Raw genomic sequence first — 21,132 nt, 5'->3', positions numbered from 1 at the left:
TTTTCAAATATTTTTTATGGGAGAAGGGGCCAAGAAAGACAAAAGTGCCTTAGGCCACGAAAGTCACAACAGGCCCACGTAGAATTAGGATCAGAATTTAGTTCTGCTTAGTTTTTCAGGCTAGCGTGTCTTTCCTAACCGTAGCTAATGTGTATTTCTTAGCTAAAGAGGAAGCTTTATTTCTCTGAATATCTTTATTTATTTCTCCCTCTGTCTCTCTCTCTTTACCTTAAGTAGTAGTAGTAGTAGTAATAAAGGATCCCAGGGAATCTGGTGTGAAATATCCACCCAAAGTGTCTAGTTTGTGCCTAGTTTGGAAATGCATGCACAGCAGAGATGTCTTTACTTCTTTAGCCTCTCTTGTCCTTAGAAACTATTTCTGTTCTCTTGTTTGAAGTTCAAGATCATATCTACCTCCACTACTGATCTTATACCACCTCTAGAAGAATATGATTCTGCCCCAGCTGACCTTGACCTATTGATATTGTCTTTTTAAATTTATTTATTTTATTTTTGGCTGCATTGGGTCTTCATTGCTGCGCACAGGCTTTCTCTAGTTGCGGTGAGCTGGGGCTACTCTTCTTTGTGGTGCGCGGGCTTCTCATTGCGGTGGCTTCTCTTGTTGCAGAGCACAGGCTCTAGGTGCACAGGCTTCAGTAGTTGTGGCATGCAGGCTTCAGTGGTTGTGGCTTGTGGGATCTCGAGCGCAGGCTCAGTAGTTGTGGCTCGCGGGCTTCGTTGCTCTGTGGCATGTGGGATCTTCCTGGACCAGGGCTCGAACCCGTGTCTCCTGCATTGGCAGGTGGATTCTTAACTACCGTGCCACCAGGGAAGTCCCCTGATATTGTCTTTGGATGATTTATTTGTAAGTCTTTTCATTTTGATTTGCCGGCAAAACAAGAATAACTAGCAGCTACTGCCCATTCTTAGTGTCTTTATAGACCTAAAAGGGCTAATTAAAGAAATGATTTGGCTCTCAAGGAAAGCTACCTGATCAAGGTCACAGGCTTTATTACATTTCCCAGCTAAGGTGTGGCCTTGGTTTCAAAGAACAGCCAAGGGAAAAATGTCATTAGAAGTAAACCCAGGCTTAGGGATAATTGATTCTTACACTTCAAAAATATTGGAGTTGGAAGGGTCTTTAGAAAACATCTAGTCCATCCATTGTTTTATATTTTTAATTAATTTTAATTTTTTTTAGAAGTAAAACTGGTTTTATTCAAAGACATAGATTTTTGTTTTTGGTTTTTTCCCCCTACTTTTATTGAGTTGTAAGAGACATGCAGACTACATAATTTTAAGGTGTTCATCATAATGATTTGACTTACATGCATCATGAAATGTTTGCCCCCATAGGTTTAGTGAATGTCCATCCTCTCATACAGATACAACATCAAAGAAATAGGAAAAACATTATTTTTTCCTTGTGATGAGAACTCAGGATTTACTCTCTTAACTTTCTTTGACAACATACAGCAGTGTCAATTATCTTTATCATGTTGTATGTTACATCCCTAGGACCTATTTATCTTATACCTGGAAATTTGTACCTTTTGACTGCCTTCATCTAATTTCCCATCTCCCCACCCCTGCCTCTGATAGCCACAAATCTGATTTCTTTTTCTACCTCCATTATTTTATAGTGGAGGCTCAGGGAGGGAAAAAAAGATATAAATTCCCATGGAGAGTGAGGACAGAACTGAGGACTCTCCCATCCCCCGTTCAGCCACTCCCCTCTCTCCACGCCAAGCAACAAGTATCAGAGAGCCTCCTCTGTCCTCCCTGGTGACCACACAGAGGCATCAAGGTGCAGTGAGGGCAATATGGGTGGAGAGCCCTGTTGGGGTGTGCTCAGGGTGTGATAGGAGATTACATTCAGCCATGTCTGGAAGGATGAGGAAGAGTTCATCTAAAAGACAGGGAAGGGCTTCCCTGGTGGCGCAGTGGTTGAGAGTCCGCCTGCCAATGCAGGGGACGCGGGTTCGTGCCCCGGTCTGGGAAGATCCCCCATGCCGCGGAGCGGCTGGGCCCGTGAGCCATGGCCGCTGAGCCTGCGCGTCCGGAGCCTGTGCTCCGCAACGGGAGAGGCCACAACAGTAAGAGGCCCGCGTAAGCATAAATAAATAAATAAATGAAGACAGGGAAGGACAATTTCAAGCTGTAAAATTTCCTCAGTGAATGAATGTTTCTTTCTGTGAGGAATTATTGGGTATGGTTGAGCGGAAGAAGCAGGACTGAATTATTAAGTAGTTAAGGTTAAAGGCTTTGGATTCCTGCAGACCTGGGGTCCTATCACTCACACCTATGTGACCTCAGGAAATCTACCTCCCCTCCCCTCCCCTTCTTGTAAAATTGGGATGACACCGGTACCAATGTTACCAGGTTGAAAAAAGGGTTCAATAAAATCAGGGGTCCAGAATACTCAGCACAGTACTAGAGAGCACACAGAAAGCACCCAGTGGATCTTATGGATTGTTATCCCCCGACCCTCCCTGTTTGCATCATCTAAGCTGGAGGCCCCACACCCCCACTCCCAGGGTATTTGGTCCAGGAAAGAAGACCACCTTCTCCACACCCACAGAGGAATTAGGCCTGCAGCTCTTCTTTCTAATGATACGTCCTGGAATGCTTGCCTTATTGGTTTGAGGAAGTCTGAGGTTAAAAAAAAAAAAAAGTGCTCCGTCATTCTGTACATGACAGTAGCAGTAATAGTTGGTGTTTTTGCAGCACTAATTAGAGCATCTTCATCTAATAATTTATTTGCTCCTCAAAACACCCCTGTGAGATAGAGATTTCACTTCCATCTTCTACCTAATGAAAATGATTTGGAGAGACTGAGAGACTTCTTCAGGTATTAAGATGTTCAGATTTGGGATTCCAGGTCAGGCCTTTCATAACCAGTCGGGCCCAGCTTGGAAAGATGGGATTTAATCTCTTTCTCTGGAAGATCCCCAAGCTCCCATTTCCTGAAGGTTTTTCTTGGCATTGGATTCTGGGATACAGAATTTCCTTTTGTGGCTCACTTTTTCTGAAGCAAGAATTTTTTTTCATTCATACCCAGAGGGAATTTCAGATAGTAATTTTTTTTGATTTAGTTAATATTTATTGGGAGTTTGCAGGGCTCACGTTTCTCCAGCAGGTATCATGGAACTGCAGGAGGTAGTGGAGGTGAGGTCACTGCCTCTAGCCCTCACTATCTTGTCTAGACAAGACAAACACCCACATATAGGTAAGTATTTACAAGGTTAGTTATTTACAAAGTAAGAAACTAAAAAGTGTACATATTTAGGAGGTGGATGGAGACAGAAGCCATCCTGGTCATCCTGCCACCCTGAAATTTAACTGTTTCCTGGTATTAAAAAAAAAAAAAAAAATCGAGACTCTAAAAGCATGATCCTTTCATAGTTTGAAGTCCCTCTTTTAAAGACCTAGGTGAATTATATCTCAATAAAGCTGGAAGAAAAAAAATTTTTAATAATTAAAGACCACGGTGGTAATCCTTCTGCTCTGTGAGCCCTGAGAGGTAGATACATACGTTCCTTCACTTTCTGTCTTCTGCACCCAATGTTGTGCCTGGTTGAATTTTTCAGAATCCTCTTAGATTTTTCTCATCTTTTCATTCCATTCTCTTGTAATTCCAAATCACGGTGCCTGAGCCATCTTTGTCTGATCCCTCCATGGTGTCTGGAGGAAGTTAAAGGGCATCCTGGTGAACTTTCTCTCCTGGAAGCCCTGTTTTGGGCACAGTGGGAGTTTGCCTGCTCCTCCTCGTGACTCCTGCACAGTTTGATTCATCCTCAGTTCGACCACATGAACTCTAAATGGTTTGAAAGGGCTTGCATGACGACTGATAAGTTTCCCTCAACCTTTTCCCGTTCTAGGTTCCTACGCGGGGGCAGTGATTGCCATGCCGCTGGCCGGCGTGTTGGTACAGTACATGGGATGGGCCTCTGTCTTTTATATTTATGGTGAGTGATTTGATTTCACGAGTTCCCTTGGGTGACTCATAGAGGTGGTATTTTACTGTCTAATGGGGTTGGCTAAGAGTTTTCTGTATGAAAATAGAGATTACTAAGACAAGTTTATCGTATAAATGGAATACTTGTCTAGCGATGATTCATTTAATGTTTATATGAAAGTTGAATTTAATGAGCAGAACATTATCTTTCTTTAAATACCAGTTAATAATAACAACAACGGAAAAATAAACCAAACACTTTCTCCTAGCTGAATATAGAGCCGTTTGAGAATACTTTGAAATTTGACAGATTTAGAGATGGAAGAAAATGAGACTGTATCATCAAGCCTTTTGTTTTTCAACTGCAGGTATATTTGGGATTATCTGGTACATGTTTTGGCTGTTGCAGGCCTATGAATGTCCAGCAGTTCACCCAACAATATCCCATGAGGAAAGGACCTATATAGAGACAAGTATAGGAGAAGGAGCCAACTTGGTTAGTCTCAGTGTAAGTAGAGCCGGATGGATGAAGACTTGCCTCTTTTTTATGAGTATTTCTCTCAGTGATTGTGTTATCCTCCTAAGAAAAATAATCTGTCAGTATATTCACTAAAAATCCCACTGTATTTTTACTCCCTAGAAATTTAATACACCATGGAAAAAATTTTTTACATCGTTGCCGGTTTACGCAATCATTGTGGCAAATTTTTGCAGAAGCTGGACCTTTTACTTGCTGTTAATAAGTCAGCCTGCTTATTTTGAAGAGGTCTTTGGATTTGCAATAAGTAAGGTAAACACACAGTTGCTTCAAATGTTCTTGAACTTTAAATCTCTTGCTTCTACTGAGAAAATCTTTGCATGATAAAATAAGTAAATTGCTGATCAAAATTCATAACGGTTCTGTGACACCTAATACCCTGGAGGTCAGACAAGTTATGCATTCTATGCACGGTATACATAGCTATTTAATTTCTTCTTAGTAAGGATCAGAGCTGTATTAAGCTGCTTTTAAAGATTTGTATTATACCTGATCTCAAAGTGTTTTTGAAGCTGACTCAAGGACTGCATATTAGGCAAGGATCAAAAGATTTAAGGGTGAGAGGTTTTTTTTGGTTTTTGTTTTGTTTTTTGTTTTTCCTGTAAATTATTCAGTGAGGAGCTGTAAGAACCTTAAAGCTCATTTTGCAGATCACGGTCATAGCGATAACGGCCAGAGCTTTGTATGGTTGAGAAAGAACTTTTTCAAAGTCCCCAGCCATTGCCATTAGGTTGTCTGTGTTTCAGGGAGGAAGAATGTGAATGGTAAAACATAAACTGTCATCATAAAAGAATTAAGCCTCCTTCCCACAAGGGAAAGAACAGCAGCCTAGTAGAGGTAGATGTCTGCATGGCTACAGGTACTGTCAGAAGTGACCGTGGAAAAGCTAGCACAGCCCATAGTGGCTGCCATTGGAGACCACTCAGTCTGCGCCAAGCGTTTAACTACCATGTACTGGCGCTCTGCTGCGTGCTGGGGCCTGTGATGAATAAAAGTCACCTCTGCCTTCAAGGAGCTTCCGATCTGATGGAGGAGACATTTGGTCTATCCTTAAAACCATTCATTCATTCATTGTTTATTTATTACAGAAGTCAGGCCTACCTTGGTCCCATATAATTAGATGATTAAATCTGATGGTGAGGGGTGCGGTGGGGATGGCTGGGGCAGGGAGTTAAGGAAGTGCCTCTCTCAGAAGTAGCTAAAAATAGCTCATTGCTTCTTTTCATTCCAGGTGGGTCTCTTGTCAGCACTCCCACACATGGTTATGACAATCATTGTGCCTATTGGAGGACAATTGGCTGATCATTTAAGAAGCAGAAAAATTTTGACCACAACTGCTGTCAGAAAAATCATGAACTGTGGAGGTACTGTGGATTTCATAGGTGGCTTAAGCAGCTTTTATAGAATGAGATGAAACTGAATTGCAGACCATATTTTGGAGTTCATGTCACTGAGCAGGATCTTAAAGGCTCCTAAGTCCATCCCCCAGTTGAGTGTCCATCACACCCCTGCCTAGTGGTCATTCAGCCTGTACTTGTGCAACCTGAGGTACGACAACTTGGGAATTCCCTAGCGGTTAGGACTCTGTGCTCTCACCGCCAAGGGCCCGGGTTCAATCCCTGGTTGGGGAACTAAGATCCCACAAGCCACGTGGCCAAAAGAGAAGAAGGAAAAGAAAAGAAATGTTTTAAAAAAGAGAGAGATATGACAACTTATGTACACTGGCAACTGCAGAAATGCTTCTTTCATCTACTCTTAAGCCAAAGCAACATGATTTCCTGGTATCTATCTGTTTATTTTTTATCTTTCCCATATATCCTTCCACATATATAATCCTTTGCTTTTATAGTTTATTCCCTTATCTCCCCCTTCCCTTTCTACATATATACATGTTTTGGTAAGAAACATAAAAAAAGTATTTTCTCTGAATAGTTTTCTTTTTTCCCAACATATGCTTGTGCATGGGGTGTACACACACACACACACACACATACATACACACACACCATCCTCTTCCTTGTGTTATTTAGTTCCTGTTTCATGTTTTGATTTTGCAAAGATAAAATATAAGTTGGGCGATTTTCCAAAAGAGGTAGGTAAAAGTAACACGAACCCTTACAATGCTTATGACAGCTCACCTTTTTAAAACCCTCCACTTTCTCCTTATCTTTTTTGTTTTCCTTTTAAAATTAGCATTTAATGAACACTTTCTGTGCCAGCCACTAAGCTAAATTCTTTACACATATTATTTTATTTAATCCTCATAACCACCCTGTGGAGCAAGTGCTGTTATGTATTAAACCCAATTTACAGTGAGGAAACTGGGGTATAATAAAGTGACTTGCTCAAGTGGCGGATCCTGTGCAAGATCTCAGGTCTGTCTGAGCTCATTGCCAATGCTTGCAGTCACTGCTGCTATCTCTCCAGGGGACTGGGGGTCAGGGTGGGCAGGTGGGAGGTAGAGGACAGCGCCATCTATGGGCGAAAGTTCATAACTGGGATATTAAGTTGAAAAGGAGGGAATGGGGGCACTGTGACTAGATTAGATGGGACAGGGCCTTTTAGAAGTGAAGATCCTATGGAGGGATGCAAGAGCCAGCAGGCATGATCTCATCGCACAGCATCTCAGGAATAAAGTCTGATCAGGGAGATTGGGAATAACTTGTCAGCATCTGGGCTCCCAGCAGTTTGACTGCTGGCCCCAAGCAGGGATTTGGGGGCCTACCCTTGACTTGAACTTAAAGGTTGGCAGGTATGGGCTTGCTCTCTGATGGGCAGGAGGGGAAGCTCTGCGGCACTGCATTCACGATCCTCCCCAAGGCGGCTGAGGTAGGCAGAATAATTTCCTCATCAAAGATGTCTATGTCCTAATTCCCAGAACTAGTGAATGTGTTTCCCTACACAGTAAAAGGAATTTTGCAGATGTGATTAAATTAAGGATCTTGAGATGGAGAGGTTATTTTGGATCATCTGTGTGTGCTCAACATAATTGCAAGGGTCCTTATAAGAGGAGGCATGAGGGTCAGAGTCAGAGATGGAGATGTGACAGTGGAGGCAAAGGTCGGAATGATGCAGCCACAAGCCAAGGAATGCAAGCAGACTCTAGAAGCTCAGAAAGTAAGAAGAGAGTTTCCCCAGAGCCTCCAAAAGGAATGCAACTCGCTGACACCCCCATTTTAGCTCTGTAGGACCCATTTCAGACTTCTGACCTCTAGCACTGTACGATAAAAAAGTTGTGCTGTCTTAAGTCACTAAGGTTGTGGTCATTTGTTATAGTAGCAATCAGAAACTTATATAGTAGTCAAAGTACCACTCCTCTAATTATCAGATTCTGTTGCAGCTGAATAGCCCTCCATACCAGGCCCTGAATATATCTTGCTGTCTCTGACTTTGCTCATGCCCTTTCCCTTTACTGTGAGCTCTGCTCACCTTCACCAGTCAACCCAGTCCTCCCCACACAGTCTACTACATCAGCTCAAGGCTTTTCACTTGTGTTTTGTTAAGGCTATATCAGCCTCCAGTGAATGCTCCTTCTGTCTATACACTTGGTTTACAACTCATCATGTACTTCCTTATTACAGCTCTTGCAGGAAAGTATTTTAGGCAGAGGGAATAGCATGTGCAAAGGCCCTGAGGCAGACATGGCTGTGACATGTTAGAGAACAGAAGGAAGGAAAGTCAGAATGGTCGGTGCTTGATGAGTGAGGTGGAGAGTGACACTGAGGGGATCAGAGTGCACAGCTGGGGCCAGATCACAGGAGGCCTTGTAGACAGACATACATGGAGCTTGGGTTTTACTTGAGGTGCACTGGGAAGCAAATGGAGGGTTTAAAGGAGGGAAAGGGACAAGATCTGATTTACGCTTTCAAATCGAAATAATAGAACTTAGAGTAAAAGAAGGGAAACTAGCTAAGAGGCTATTTCAGTCATTCCATGGAAAGAAGATGTTGGCTTGATCTAAAGTAGTGTCAGTGGAGGTGGACACTGAAGTGGATGGATTTCTAAATTCCATGAGCCTTACTTATCTCTTCTTTAAAATCTGAATAATAGTATTTACCTCAGATGATTGTTATGATTGTAAATGAGACAACGTATGTATGCACCCAGCATGAGTTCAGCAAACAGAATGTCCTTGACATATTTTAGTGCCTTTTTCTTCTCCTGTGTTCAAGACACTGACAAAACAGAAATTTTCCAAAGGAAGCATTCAATAAGTATATGCTATTCAATCATATTTCCCATGGCCAAAAATATGCAACTTCTAAACCTAGAACTTGAAAGAAAATTCTGTGTTTAAACTCTACCTGTACAACCTCTTCTAAAGACAGATGCCTTGAAGACCCTAACAACATTTTCATAGGAATGTCTTGTTCATATTTAATTTTTCCTCAATCACCTTTGCCATTGTTTCTTCATAATTAGTAGTTTAGGTGGTGGTGACAGCTCTCAAATATTTTAAATCCTTGAGAGTAAATCCTTTTTTTTTCTTCTTTCTTTTTTTTTTTTTTGGCAGAAACTAGAATGCTTTCATAGAATCTCCCCAGCCTCTATCCCATCTTAAAAGGAAAAAAAATCTCTTCACATGTCTATTCATGTCATTTTATATTTTGACATAGCAGAACCAGTGGGATATACATAGAAAAAAAATTTTTAAAAGATCATGCTTATCCCACCTTGCTTAAACACAGAGATGCTGCATTAGAGATAAACAGAGTTTTGTGCCATCACTGAATAAGCCAGATTGATTTGGATACAATGAAGCACTTACATGATCTTCTAGGGAATTTTAGTTGGTTTCATATTTTCTAAGCCAAAATACAGAGGACGTTTCTCATCTGAGAAAGATCACACATTGTGTGGAGTCTGCCACCTCCTTCTTTTCTTTCCATAGACAAGAGGTATTTGCTGCTAGAATCATTTAAAGCAAACAGATCACCTTAAGACATGATGCTGTATTCTAGTTCATTCTGAATCAGGGCACATTTCCAAGATCCTCAAAGACAGATGTCAAATCCTTATACCTCCCTCTGTATTACATGGAAAATGTGAGTGAGGTCAAAAATTCTAGTCTGGCCGAATCAGTTGCCTGTGTGAACTTCAGGTGAGATGAAAAAATTTCTCAGGCCTTTTAATCCTTGCTCCATTTTTCTTGTCAGCTCTGAATAGGTTCACTTTCCAGGATCTCTTGATTACCCATGAAGTTCAAATTTTATCCTTCAGCTCCTGAAACGTACAGTTCTATCTTTAGCATTTTCACTGTAGATAGGAACCATTTAGGCTCTTAAATGGTTTTTCTTTCTTTGAAAGTCTACTATTTGGCAAAGGTCTTTTTTTTCCTTAGAGATGAATCCGTGTATCATTTGTAGGTTTTCTTCTTCACGTGTCTTTATTCTAATTCTTTGGGGGAATTAACTTTCTGGTACCACTTTGTTGAAAGTGTTAAAGGAAGTTTCAGCCATGTGCCTTGTTGCTTAAGACATGCCACTTCTAAAACACAAAACTAGCAGTTTTTCCTTATGTATAATTTAAACTGTTGAAACAAAATTAATAACAAGTAGTAATGGTATAAAGTCCACAGTTTTTTAAAATTTTTATTTATTTATTAAAAATTTAAAAATGTTTTCATACAATTTTTAAAGGTTACTTTCCATTTATAGTTGTTACAAAATATTGACTACTTTCCCCTTGTTGTATAATACGTCCTTGAACCTATCTTACATCCAATAGTTTGCACCTTCTATTCCCCCATCCCTACATTGCCCCTCCCTCCCCACCCACTGGTAACCACTAGTTTGTTCTCTATATGAGTGAGTCTGTAAAGCCCACAGTTTAAAAAGCACCTCTGCACCCATAATTGCATTGATCCTCTTTAGATGACCAAGTAAAACAATTATTGAGGCTTGCGCTATTTCTATGATAGTTTTGAAGAAATGGACTCAGACAGGTAAGCAAATTACCAAGGTTTACAAAAAGTGCTTTAGCTTGTGTTTTAACTTGTCTTGGTTTTCCTTTCTTTCCTTCACATTAATTCATCAAGCATTATTTATTGAGTTCCCACTATATACTCACCAGGCTCTGTGCTATATATATGGTACCTTCCCTGGATAATACCACAGTTTTGTCAGGGAGGCAGAAATACAAATGAAAAACTACAAGGCAATGTTGAAAAGCTCTATAAAATGAGTAAGAGTGAGATGTCAGCTTTACTGGTGGGTGAGCGGCAGGGTTGTCAGGAAAGCTTCCTAAAGGAAGCAATATTTGAGCTGGACTTTAAAGAATAGTAAGATTTCTCCAGAAAAGAGAAGTGGTGGGAGGGGAGTACTCAGGTGAAGGAACAGTCTGTGGAAATACATTATGGGCACAAAACAGTGCTGCGATCAGGAAACAGCAGATAGATCTGTGTGACAACAGGGGGCTTTCAATGGGCTACAGGTGGTGAGCAAGGAGGTGAGGATGGCTGAAGATGAAGCTGGAACCGCAGGAGGGATTTATTATACAGCATTGTACTCATAATACGTAACCATTGACAAGGGTTTTAAGCAAAGGGGCAACTGATCAGATTTGTGGTTTAGAAAGATAATCTAGAGAATGGATCAGAGGAAGAAGAGATGGGAAGACCAGTACAGTAAAGAGGTTATTGAAGTTGTCCAGGTGAGAGATAGTGGCGCCCAGAACTAAGACAATGGCAGAGGAGGGGAAAGCAGAGGTCGGATTTGACAGATATTTCTGAGGCCAAACCCATGGATTCTTATCTTATGTGAAAGCTGAGGAAGAGGAAGAAGTCCAAGATGATTCTGAGATTTCTGCATTGGACTTTTGGTTGCCATTTGTTGAGCCGTGCCCATGGCCGACAATCACGCTCAACACCTTATATACCCAATTTCATTGAACCTTTCAATGTTCCAAGGTTGTATTATGAGCTCCATTTGGCGGGGGAGATGAGGAATCTAAGAGGTGAGGTGACTTGTCCAAGATCACACAATTTGTGATTCTGAGATGGAATCTGAACCCAGGCCCATCTGACAAAGTCTGGGTTCTAAACACAGGGGAATAGAAGTTTAATTTAGAGAAGAAGAAAGAGTGTGGTGGTAGTTTGCGTTGTTTGTTTCAGACTGAAAATAGGGGAACAGAGACTTGATGTGGGCCTGTTGTCTTTGAGGTAACTCAAAGGACAAATGTGTGGTGATGTCTGGAATCAGCAGACGGTCCCCAGTATGAAGCATCATTTCATTGTCTTCTACCTCCCAGGGTACTTCATGTCCCTGGAAATGGTATTCATATCATCTTTCTGTCTGCTATCGGCTGAATGTGTGTGTGTGTGTGTGTCTGTGTGTTGATGAGAAGGACCATCTTCATAATTTCCTTACTCTTTTTTATTGTGCTGGATTCACTTATTCTGAATGAAAGGAACAGAAAGTACTTTTTTCCTGCTGTATTTTCTGTGCAAATATCTCGTGGCTTTATACAGAGGCCTGAGAGCTTGGCAAACTTCTGAAAGGGAAGATTATGCCTTAGGCTTTACAAGTGGTGAGACTCTGCTTTTTGTTTCAGATATTCACTACAGCTTTCTAGTCACCTTTGGCAATAATAATATTTTATTTTTAAATTTTATTTTTATTTCATTTTTCTGTGAGAGATCATCACTTGTGTAATCAAAGGAGAGTCACTGATGGTTTTAGTATTTAGAAATGGCAGGGAGAACTACCCATGAACAACGGATAATAAACATCCCTCATCCCACGGGCATCATCGTATCTCCTGGGACCATTCAGTGTTCAAAGTCCACCAGGAAAATGTTGGAAGGCTCACAGAACACCCGGGTAATATTAGCATCGTCATGTAGTCAAGAAACACCCCAATAAGATTGTAGATATTGTGCCAGAATGTATGTACTAAAAACTTGGGTCCATGGAAATAAAAACAGATTCTTATCTGATAAGTTCATGAACTTGGGCTGATTGACATGAAAATGACTTTTTCCCCCCTGCTGTTTCCATTTGCAGGTTTTGGCATGGAGGCAACCTTACTCCTTGTGGTTGGCTTTTCCCATACCAAAGGGGTGGCTATCTCCTTTCTGGTGCTTGCCGTAGGATTTAGTGGTTTTGCTATTTCAGGTAAAGTGTCCTTTGGGTTTCCCAATCTTTTCCATAGATCCAGCAAGACTTGGGAGGAAGGAAGGAAAAGATATTGTAGCATCTTCCTTTGGTAGCCAAGCCATTCCCAAGGGTCAGGGCCACTGGCTAGAGACTTTCACCTAGTAGGGATGATTTTGTCAGTTCACTGAGAACCAGGCTTAGGAGCCCAGTCAAGCTGGAATTGTTGATACTTTCTCCATCCTGGAAACAAACAATGTGCAGGCGCTGCCTCTGGGGCATGGGCAGCGCGTGTGTTGCTGGACGAAGTGACACCTTCATACTTCAGAACCAGGTCACCCTAACTAACGGAGGCCCTCATGACCTTTTCAATCCTCACCTCCTATTGGAGAGCTGCTGATATTAACTCAAAAGTCAAATGATGTAGTCATTTGACATATAGTCATAGAATCAGAAGTTTTTAAGGGTGGAACTCTTCTTTAGATTTTTGTCTACTCCGAGGCTTTCATTTTCCAAACAAGGAAATTCAGGTCCAGGGAGGTGATGTGACTTTCTAAACAGGCGAGAGCAGGAAGTAAAAATAATAATGGTGATGATGAGAGCTAACATTGATCAGACACAAACTCTGTGCCGGGGACTGTTCAAAGCCCACTCTGTGTATTAACCCCTGTCATTCTCACAGCTACCCTAAGGGCTATCAGTCTCCCATTTTACCGGAGCAGAAACCAGCCTACTGTGTGAGAGGTCACAGTGCTAGCATATCATGTCTTACAGACTTCAGTAGCTCCCTATGCAAAACTGGGTGAAAAAGTAAAACTCAGTTTTTTTTTTCTAACTTTAAAAACATATTGTAGGACTAAAAAGTGTCATTTACAGAACACTTCACATATATTGCATCTATCTGACAAAATTATGAAGCAAATGATATTACCATTATTTTACTGAGGAGCAAATTAAAACTCAGGAAAACTGGGGACTTGCCTATTGTCACACAATTGGTAGCAAAGGAAGAACTAAGGTGCAGTTCTGCCAGGCTTCGTGTCTGTGCTCTTTCCACAATTCTGGGCTGTCTTAAAGATCAAACAGGGTGCTAACATCCCAGAACAGAGAAACATGGAACCTCTGGTCTAAACTAACATAAAACTGTATTTGATCTTATCAAAATACAGTTGACCCTTGAACAATGTGGGGGTTAGGGGTGCTGACCCCCAGCACAGTCGAAAATCCACCTATACCCTGTAGTCGGCCCTCTGTATAAGATGTTCCTCCGCATCCTGGGTTTTGCTGTATCCTCAATTTCTCATCTGAGGATTCAATCAACCACAGATCCTGTAGTCCTGTAGTATATACTACTGAAAAACAAATCCGCCTGTAAGTGGACCCATGCAGCTCAAACCTGCTTTGTTCAAGCGTCAACTGTAAATAGAGCTGATAAATAGTTAAATTAGGAAAAAATGTCTGCATTAAAAGTAGCTTGCAGCTAACAACGGGTTTGGGGATGCAAAGACCTGGGTTTAAGGGCCCTCTTTACTACTTACGATTTATAAAAGAAAAAGAATACTAAGTTATTTACATCCTAAAGCCTCAGTTTCCTCATCTAGAGATTGGAGCAATGTAACGGCAACTTCATAGGGTTGTGGGAGATTGCAATGAGCTGAGATCATTCATTTATTCACTCACACTTCCCAAGAGACAGACGCTGTTCTTGGCACTGGGAATATTGCAGGGAAAAAAAAACAAAGATTCTGTCCTCATAAAGTTTACATTCTAGTGGAAATAAAGCATTAGAAGATCTTAGCCCAGTACCAGATGCATAAGACAATTAATAAATATTCACTATTGTTGTTCAATTATTATTTAATCTAGTCCAGTGCTTCTCAAAATTTAGTGTGAATACAAATCACCTTAGGATCTTGCAAAATGCAGATTCTGATTTAGTAGGTCCAGAGTGGTGCCTGAGATCCTGCATTTCTAACAAGCTCCCCAGTGATGTTGTTGCCGCTGATCAATAGTCCATACTTTGAGTAGCAAGGATAGAGCAGTAATGACTTGTTTCTAGTAGGATGTTAAGGAACACCTTTCTTTGATAGCCCTGTGATGCAAAAGAAATTCATATCCTCCTGTTCCCAGAGATATTGAAATATTCAGGCTCATATTGTCCCCAGATTGCCAATTAAGCCACAATCAGAAGGAGAGAAATCCAACAGCCCAAATCACAGCAGCTGCCTCTTTTTTTTTTTTCCAGCAGTTACTCAATGCTGGCCACTTTTTAGATATAATCTCATTTAATCTCTGTAGCAGCCTGATGAGAAGGGTATTGCTATGTTCATTTTGTCAGTGACAACACTGATGGTTGGAAATGTGACTTAACTTACGCAGATAAATTAAGTAATTAGGATTGGAATAAAGGTTTATCTGATCCAACAGTGAGACTATGGGAGGGATTATGGTCATGGGGATGATGATTCCTTAGGATCTGCTATCTGCCAACTTTATAAGGAGTTAATAAGGATGCCAGGGAAGACTTGCTCAGCTTAGGAACTGATTATGGACAAGAGAGCTGAGACAGGTGAGATTAGAAATATACAAGGGATGGAAAGTGCTCAATATAAAATGTATAAATTTGTTGAAATCTTTTGGATGTGAATCTGTTATTTCAAGTGGCTTATATTAATATTTTCTCAGACGTACTTGGGTGTTAAGAGCAAACCCAAATGTGTATTTTTTGTTAAAGAGCTCTGCTTTATAACTTTGTAATAAAGTTTCAATACAGAAAAAAACAAAAACAAAAACGAAAGATGGGTGATGCCTGCTTTAGAAAATGTCATATGTAGAGAAGACTTACTCTCCCAACTTGTGTGCAACTTACTTTGTGTGCCTGCTTCAAAAAAATCTATCAATGTCTCAGTTTCTCAACAATTTTCCCCCCAAACATCAGTATTGTGCAGCTAGAAACCTAAACGGCTTTTCTGACATTGTTTTTAGCTGAATGCAAATGCCTAGGCTTTGTATCAGAATATAATACTCGCCAATCATATTAATTGCTTCTTATCTCTGGGTTTTTTTCTAATAAAGTGTTTACCGCATTCAAATCAACAGTAAGATTAATTAATCTTGCAGCTGTTTTATATTCTGATTTTCTGCCACTTTGACCTGAAAGAGAAGGTATGTTTATTCCAGAAAGGTTTTCTCAAAATTCTCTCTGAATGGAGGTAGGAAAAAAAAAACAACCAGCCAATATGCCAGATTAGGAAAAATATTTTTTTTAAATTCTGTTTTCAAGTTCTTTGCACAAAATAGAGAATTAAAAAGCAAGACCAAGGAAAATAAAAATATGAATAAACAAAACCTACAGCCCCCTGCTGTAATTTCAGAGCTCAAATTGGTAATTAATTAAACAACTATTTATTGAATGCCTACTATGTGCCAGACACTTTGCCAGCTCAGGGAAGATAGTGGTAAGCAAGGCAGATGGATAACCAGCCGTAAAGAACCTATATGTTGGCTTTCACCTCTATGTATCTATGTAATTAACATATATGATTTAACTTAATTCTTACAACAATTCTATAAGACTGATTATCCCAGTTTATAGGTGAAGAAGCTGAGGTTCAGAACGTTTAAATCCTTTGTCCAGGTTTGCATCTCAGTTAAGCTGCCAGGTTCGAGTTCTGTCTGACTCTAAAATGCACCTCTGGGCTATACTGGTAGAACTGGTTCCCAGTGCCTGATGCCTCCTCTTTCAAAGCCTTATTCCTCCTCTGTCTTCACTCCTCCTTCATCCCACTCATTCTTGTCTCCTGATAAGCAGATTAATAGTGAGGTGTTGGTGATTTATTATTTTACCACTCCTAGCAGAGTTATCTATAGATAGAAGACCTCAGAGAGGGGCGTGCTTAGAAGTGGCGGCAACAGCAGAGGTAGTACTGGTATTGGTAATCATGAGAGTAACCAGAGCCTAGCTGTCTGCCAAGAGCTCTCGCATACATATTTCCCCTGAGTCTCATCTCACAGCATCCTTATGAGTTAAGTAGTAACATTACTCCCAAATTAGAGATGAGGAAACAAAGTCCTAAAAAATGACTTGTTTAAGAGGTAGGAATAAGATTCGAATCCAGGTTTACAGACTCCAAATCAAGTATGTATGTAGAAGTGTTTTGAAAACTGCAGAGGATTCTGCCAATGTTTGTGTAAATCTTTCTTATCAAAAAGGAGCCCTTTCCATTATGCCATGTAGCTACTAAGGCAGACCTACATATGGTGGCCTTTTGGGAGCGAGTTGAGAGCTAAGAGGGAGGATATTATGAGGCAGGGTTTGCTTCTAAGCACACTCTATGTGATCATGTGATTGTTTACTCTGAATAGATGTGATCCAGGCTTCGGGCTTTTCAGTATTGCCCCAAACACCATTATTTTGGGCTTCTAAGCCTAGAAGGTACAGGTGCCATAATTCTCCTCATGGAGAACCCATGGTAGTCATTGCTAGTCAATCATAGCATGTTTTTCTGCTATGTGCAGAGACAGCCTGACAATCCTCAACCCAGCCTTTCCAGTAAAGGTATCCATTAGTTACGTGTAGAGGAAATAGATTGATGAGAGTTGGGGAAAGCTAGTATTTTCCAAAATGTATTTGGAATTCTGTTCTTGAGTCTGATTTTGAGGTGTTTGTCTTCACTGTAGGTTTTAATGTCAACCACTTGGACATTGCCCCCCGCTATGCCAGCATTCTCATGGGGATCTCAAACGGAGTGGGAACCCTCTCTGGAATGATCTGTCCCCTCATTGTGGGCGCGATGACCAAGCACAAGGTAATGTTTTCCTTTGGGGCTGTGGGTTACAGTATCAGGGGACTGAAGTACTGCACAAACTCTCAAGGCCCTACCCCAGTCTGTGTAAATGTGTACGTCCTTCACTTGGCTGAGTCACTTGAACTTCTTTTTTTTTTTTTTTTTTTTTAATTTCTTCTTCTTCTTTTAAAAAATTATTGTTTATTGATGGCAACAGGGCTGACTGACGTTTGGGTCTATGTTTCTTAAATTGAGAAATAAAAGGGGTCTGTGTGTGTGTGTGGAGGGGAGGTGTTAATACCATAGACTGTTTAGAGATACAAAGAAGAAACTGAGGTAATCAACTCAGGATAAATAAATTACCTGATTGCTTTATAATCATAAGTAATTAAACTTTACAGCCCATTTCCATTTAGCATGTTCCAGCATGAAAATATTAGTGCAGTTATACTTCCTTATGATGAAGAAAATAAATAAGACATTAATGACCCTTCCTAAGAACCTAAGCGGGTGTGGCACTAAGTCGTTACTGAATATTTGTGTATTTAGACTAGGGTGGGTGGCACAGGAAGATCCCAGATCCATCCAGAGTTCAGCCACAGGCCACATGGTTCCTTAATCCCTGTCTTTGAAAGGGTTTTAGATGCTGCTTTCTGCAAATAAACATTTTTTGATACTATGGAGTTTTTACCCAACAATTTTTTGTTGTTGGATTGCCTATTGCAAATATGACTTCAGAAATTCTCCCAGCTTCTTGGAGAGGAAAGTGTGGGATAACTTTTCTTATCTTTTGATAGAAAAGGAAGGTAGTCTTTGGGGATTTTATAGGCAGAGGATCCGCGCTTTGTCTGTTCATGAGATGAAAGGATTGGTAATATGATCATTAAATCTCAGATACTGTCTGCTCCTAACTTTAAACACAAATTCCCGTTATTTTTGATACAGTATATTTTCATAGAAATTATGATTATAATTAAGCTATTGACAGTCAATACTGAGCATTTTCATGGCTCAAATTGTCATGTATCCAAAGCAAGAGGGAGACCTCTGATATTTACAACGGTGGGTTCCTAAAGCAAGTTTAATTTAACTTATTATGTGAGTGGAAACCTCACTTGTATATTTAGAAGAGCTGTGAAGTGGTGCAGCAAGGAATTTACAAGATGTTTATTTTGTAAATATTTTTCTAAATTAAAAAAATGCATATTCATTGTAGTCTTAACTTTCATGTTTTATTTATTTATTTATTTTGCGGTACGCGGGCCTCTCACTGCTGTGGCCTCTCCCGTTGCGGAGCACAGGCTCCGGACGCGCAGGCTCAGCGGCCATGGCTCACGGGCCCAGCTGCTCCGCGGCACGTGGGATCTTCCCGGACCGGGGCACGAACCCGCATCCCCTGCATCGGCAGGCGGACTCTCAACCACTGCACCAACAGGGAAGCCCCTTAACTTTCATTTTTAAACACTCAAATTCCATTTGGGTCCTGGGCATGCTTCTGCCACATGTCTTCCGGAGAAGCACAGCATTTGCCTTTGGGGTGACCAAGTGCTTTTGTCCCAGTGGAGACCTCCAGAAGATACTGTTAATCTCTGTTTTTGGTTCAAATATTAATTGGTACCGTGTTTCCTTGTTTAGACCCGTGAGGAATGGCAGAATGTGTTCCTCATAGCTGCCCTGGTGCACTACAGTGGCGTGATCTTCTATGGGGTCTTTGCTTCTGGGGAGAAACAGGAGTGGGCTGACCCTGAGAACCTTTCTGAGGAGAAGTGCGGAATCATTGACAACGATGAATTAGCCGAGGAGATAGAACTCAACCATGAGAGTTTCACAAGTCCCAAAAAGAAGATGTCGTATGGAGCCACCACCCAGAATTGTGAAGCCCAGAAGAAGGAATGGAGCGGACAGAGAGGAGTGACTCTTGATGAGGAAGAGCCGGCATCCTACCAGAATGAAGACGGAAACTTCTCAGATACATCCTAATGTCTGAGGGGCACTTCTGGCTCCTCCTCACTTTAGAACCAGAAAGTATCCATACCTATTGCTTTCTATTGCCAGAGGGTCAACTCTAGGGACCCTGGATGTGGGGGAGGGGAGAGGAGGTTTACCTAGCAATAGGGGAAAGATAGATATTTTCTTGCAATGACAACCTGCTCTAAGTTGATAAAATGGGTGGCTATAATGTTTTTGATTGGCAGTTGACTCTTCTCTCTAAGAACTAAACTTATTCAGGAAAGAATGACTAGAAATATAAGAAAGACAATACCATGTTTTTCAAAGAAAAATGGAAGGAAATGGGAATATTTGGCCTGGAGGAGAGAAAACAATAGTTGCCACTACATTTCTGAGAGCAGCCATGCAGAGGAGGGTTTCCTACTCCTAATAAAGGCCACGGCTTACAAAGGCCCTGTATTGTGCCAGGTACTTTATAACATTCTCATTTAATCTCCACACCACTATGACATACATTTTTTTTTTTTTTTTTGCGGTACACGGGCCTCTCACTGTTGTGGCCTCTCCCGTTGTGGAGCACAGGGTCCGGACGCGCAGGCTCAGCGGCCATGGCTCACGGGCCCAGCCGCTCCGCGGCATGTGGGATCTTCCCGGACCGGGGCACGAACCCGTGTCCCCTGCATCAGCAGGCGGACTCTCAACCACTGTGCCACCAGGGAAGCCCTGACATACAATTTTTTTTTTTTTTTTTTTTTTTTTTTTTTTTTTTTTATGCTGTACGCGGGCCTCTCACTGCTGTGGCCTCTCCCGTTGCGGAGCACAGGCTCCGGACGCGCAGGCTCAGCGGCCATGGCTCACGGGCCCAGCCGCTCCGCGGCATGCGGGATCCTCCCCGACCGGGGCACGAACCCGCGTCCCCTGCATCGGCAGGCGGACTCGCAACCACTGCGCCACCAGGGAAGCCCTGACATACATTTTTTATCCCCATTTTACAACTAAGGAAATGAAAGCAACAGGAGATTGACTTGCCCAAGGTCATCCTGCCACGGACAGTGCTGAGATTGGTGGAAACCAAAGTAGGTGGCAGTTCTGGAGAAGAACGTTTCACTTCAGATTAGAGAAGACATTTTTAATAATGAAAACTGAAAATGGAGTGGGTTGTCATGTGGATAATTCTCTATTTTGGCAGGCATGGGGGATGGAAAACATTTGGGTTGATGTGGCAGAGAGCATTCAAATATTGTGTGAGAGACTGGGTTCAAAGACCTTTGTTTGGGGTCCTAGGTGGTCTGAAGAGCCAAATAATTCTATGAATCCATAGTTTTTCTAAATAATAAGGGTTACAGACTATATGAGAGATTCAAATAGGTTAAACAAAGAAAAATAAAAAGCTAAGCAACACAGCAAATTTCCAGGAATCTGATGGTCAGAATGGCTGAGAAGCACTAAATTTCAACCCTTCATAATATCAAGAATGTGGTTAAATAGCGTCCCAAATTACTTGTAAATCTTTAAGACGTTTACTAATTTAAGAAGTTGGTTCATGCATTTTATTAGGTAAAATTCTCTTAGAAGAGTCCTCTGTTTTAAAAAATGTATGTCTTTAGCCATTTCTGCTGGTGATATTAGGAAATTTGATCAAATTATACAAAATTATGATTGAAGTATTCCTTATGACTCTACTTGGAATGATATTCAGTGAAACCACAATAATACAGCATTAGTTAAACAGTGAAATACTACAATGTAAACATCTGGGACAACTAGACCCATAGTGTTGAAAAATTAATCTTTGCATAAGGCAAT

At 41.1% G+C, this 21,132-nt stretch overlaps 1 protein-coding gene across 2 annotated transcripts in view; it reads left to right on the top strand.

The window, feature by feature from the left end:
* The window catches only part of SLC17A8 (solute carrier family 17 member 8), a 49,719-nt gene extending 30,363 nt beyond the window's left edge, over positions 1-19,356 (top strand). Inside the window, exons 6-12 of one of the 2 annotated variants that reach the window (XM_032646111.1) lie at positions 3,882-3,968; positions 4,327-4,466; positions 4,599-4,748; positions 5,728-5,860; positions 12,500-12,610; positions 17,270-17,397; positions 19,012-19,356. In XM_032646111.1, the coding sequence (XP_032502002.1) occupies positions 3,882-3,968; positions 4,327-4,466; positions 4,599-4,748; positions 5,728-5,860; positions 12,500-12,610; positions 17,270-17,397; positions 19,012-19,356 (1,094 nt within the window). The remainder of the gene's footprint in view (positions 1-3,881; positions 3,969-4,326; positions 4,467-4,598; positions 4,749-5,727; positions 5,861-12,499; positions 12,611-17,269; positions 17,398-19,011) is intronic. The other variant, XM_032646112.1, reaches the window with a different exon arrangement.
* Positions 19,357-21,132: the final 1,776 nt, after the last annotated feature.

The sequence above is a fragment of the Phocoena sinus genome, chromosome 10, assembly GCF_008692025.1.
Source record: "Phocoena sinus isolate mPhoSin1 chromosome 10, mPhoSin1.pri, whole genome shotgun sequence".
Classification (NCBI taxonomy): domain Eukaryota; kingdom Metazoa; phylum Chordata; class Mammalia; order Artiodactyla; family Phocoenidae; genus Phocoena; species Phocoena sinus.
The sequence above is the reverse complement of the archived record's forward strand: the minus strand, read 5'-3'. Positions and strand labels throughout refer to the sequence as shown.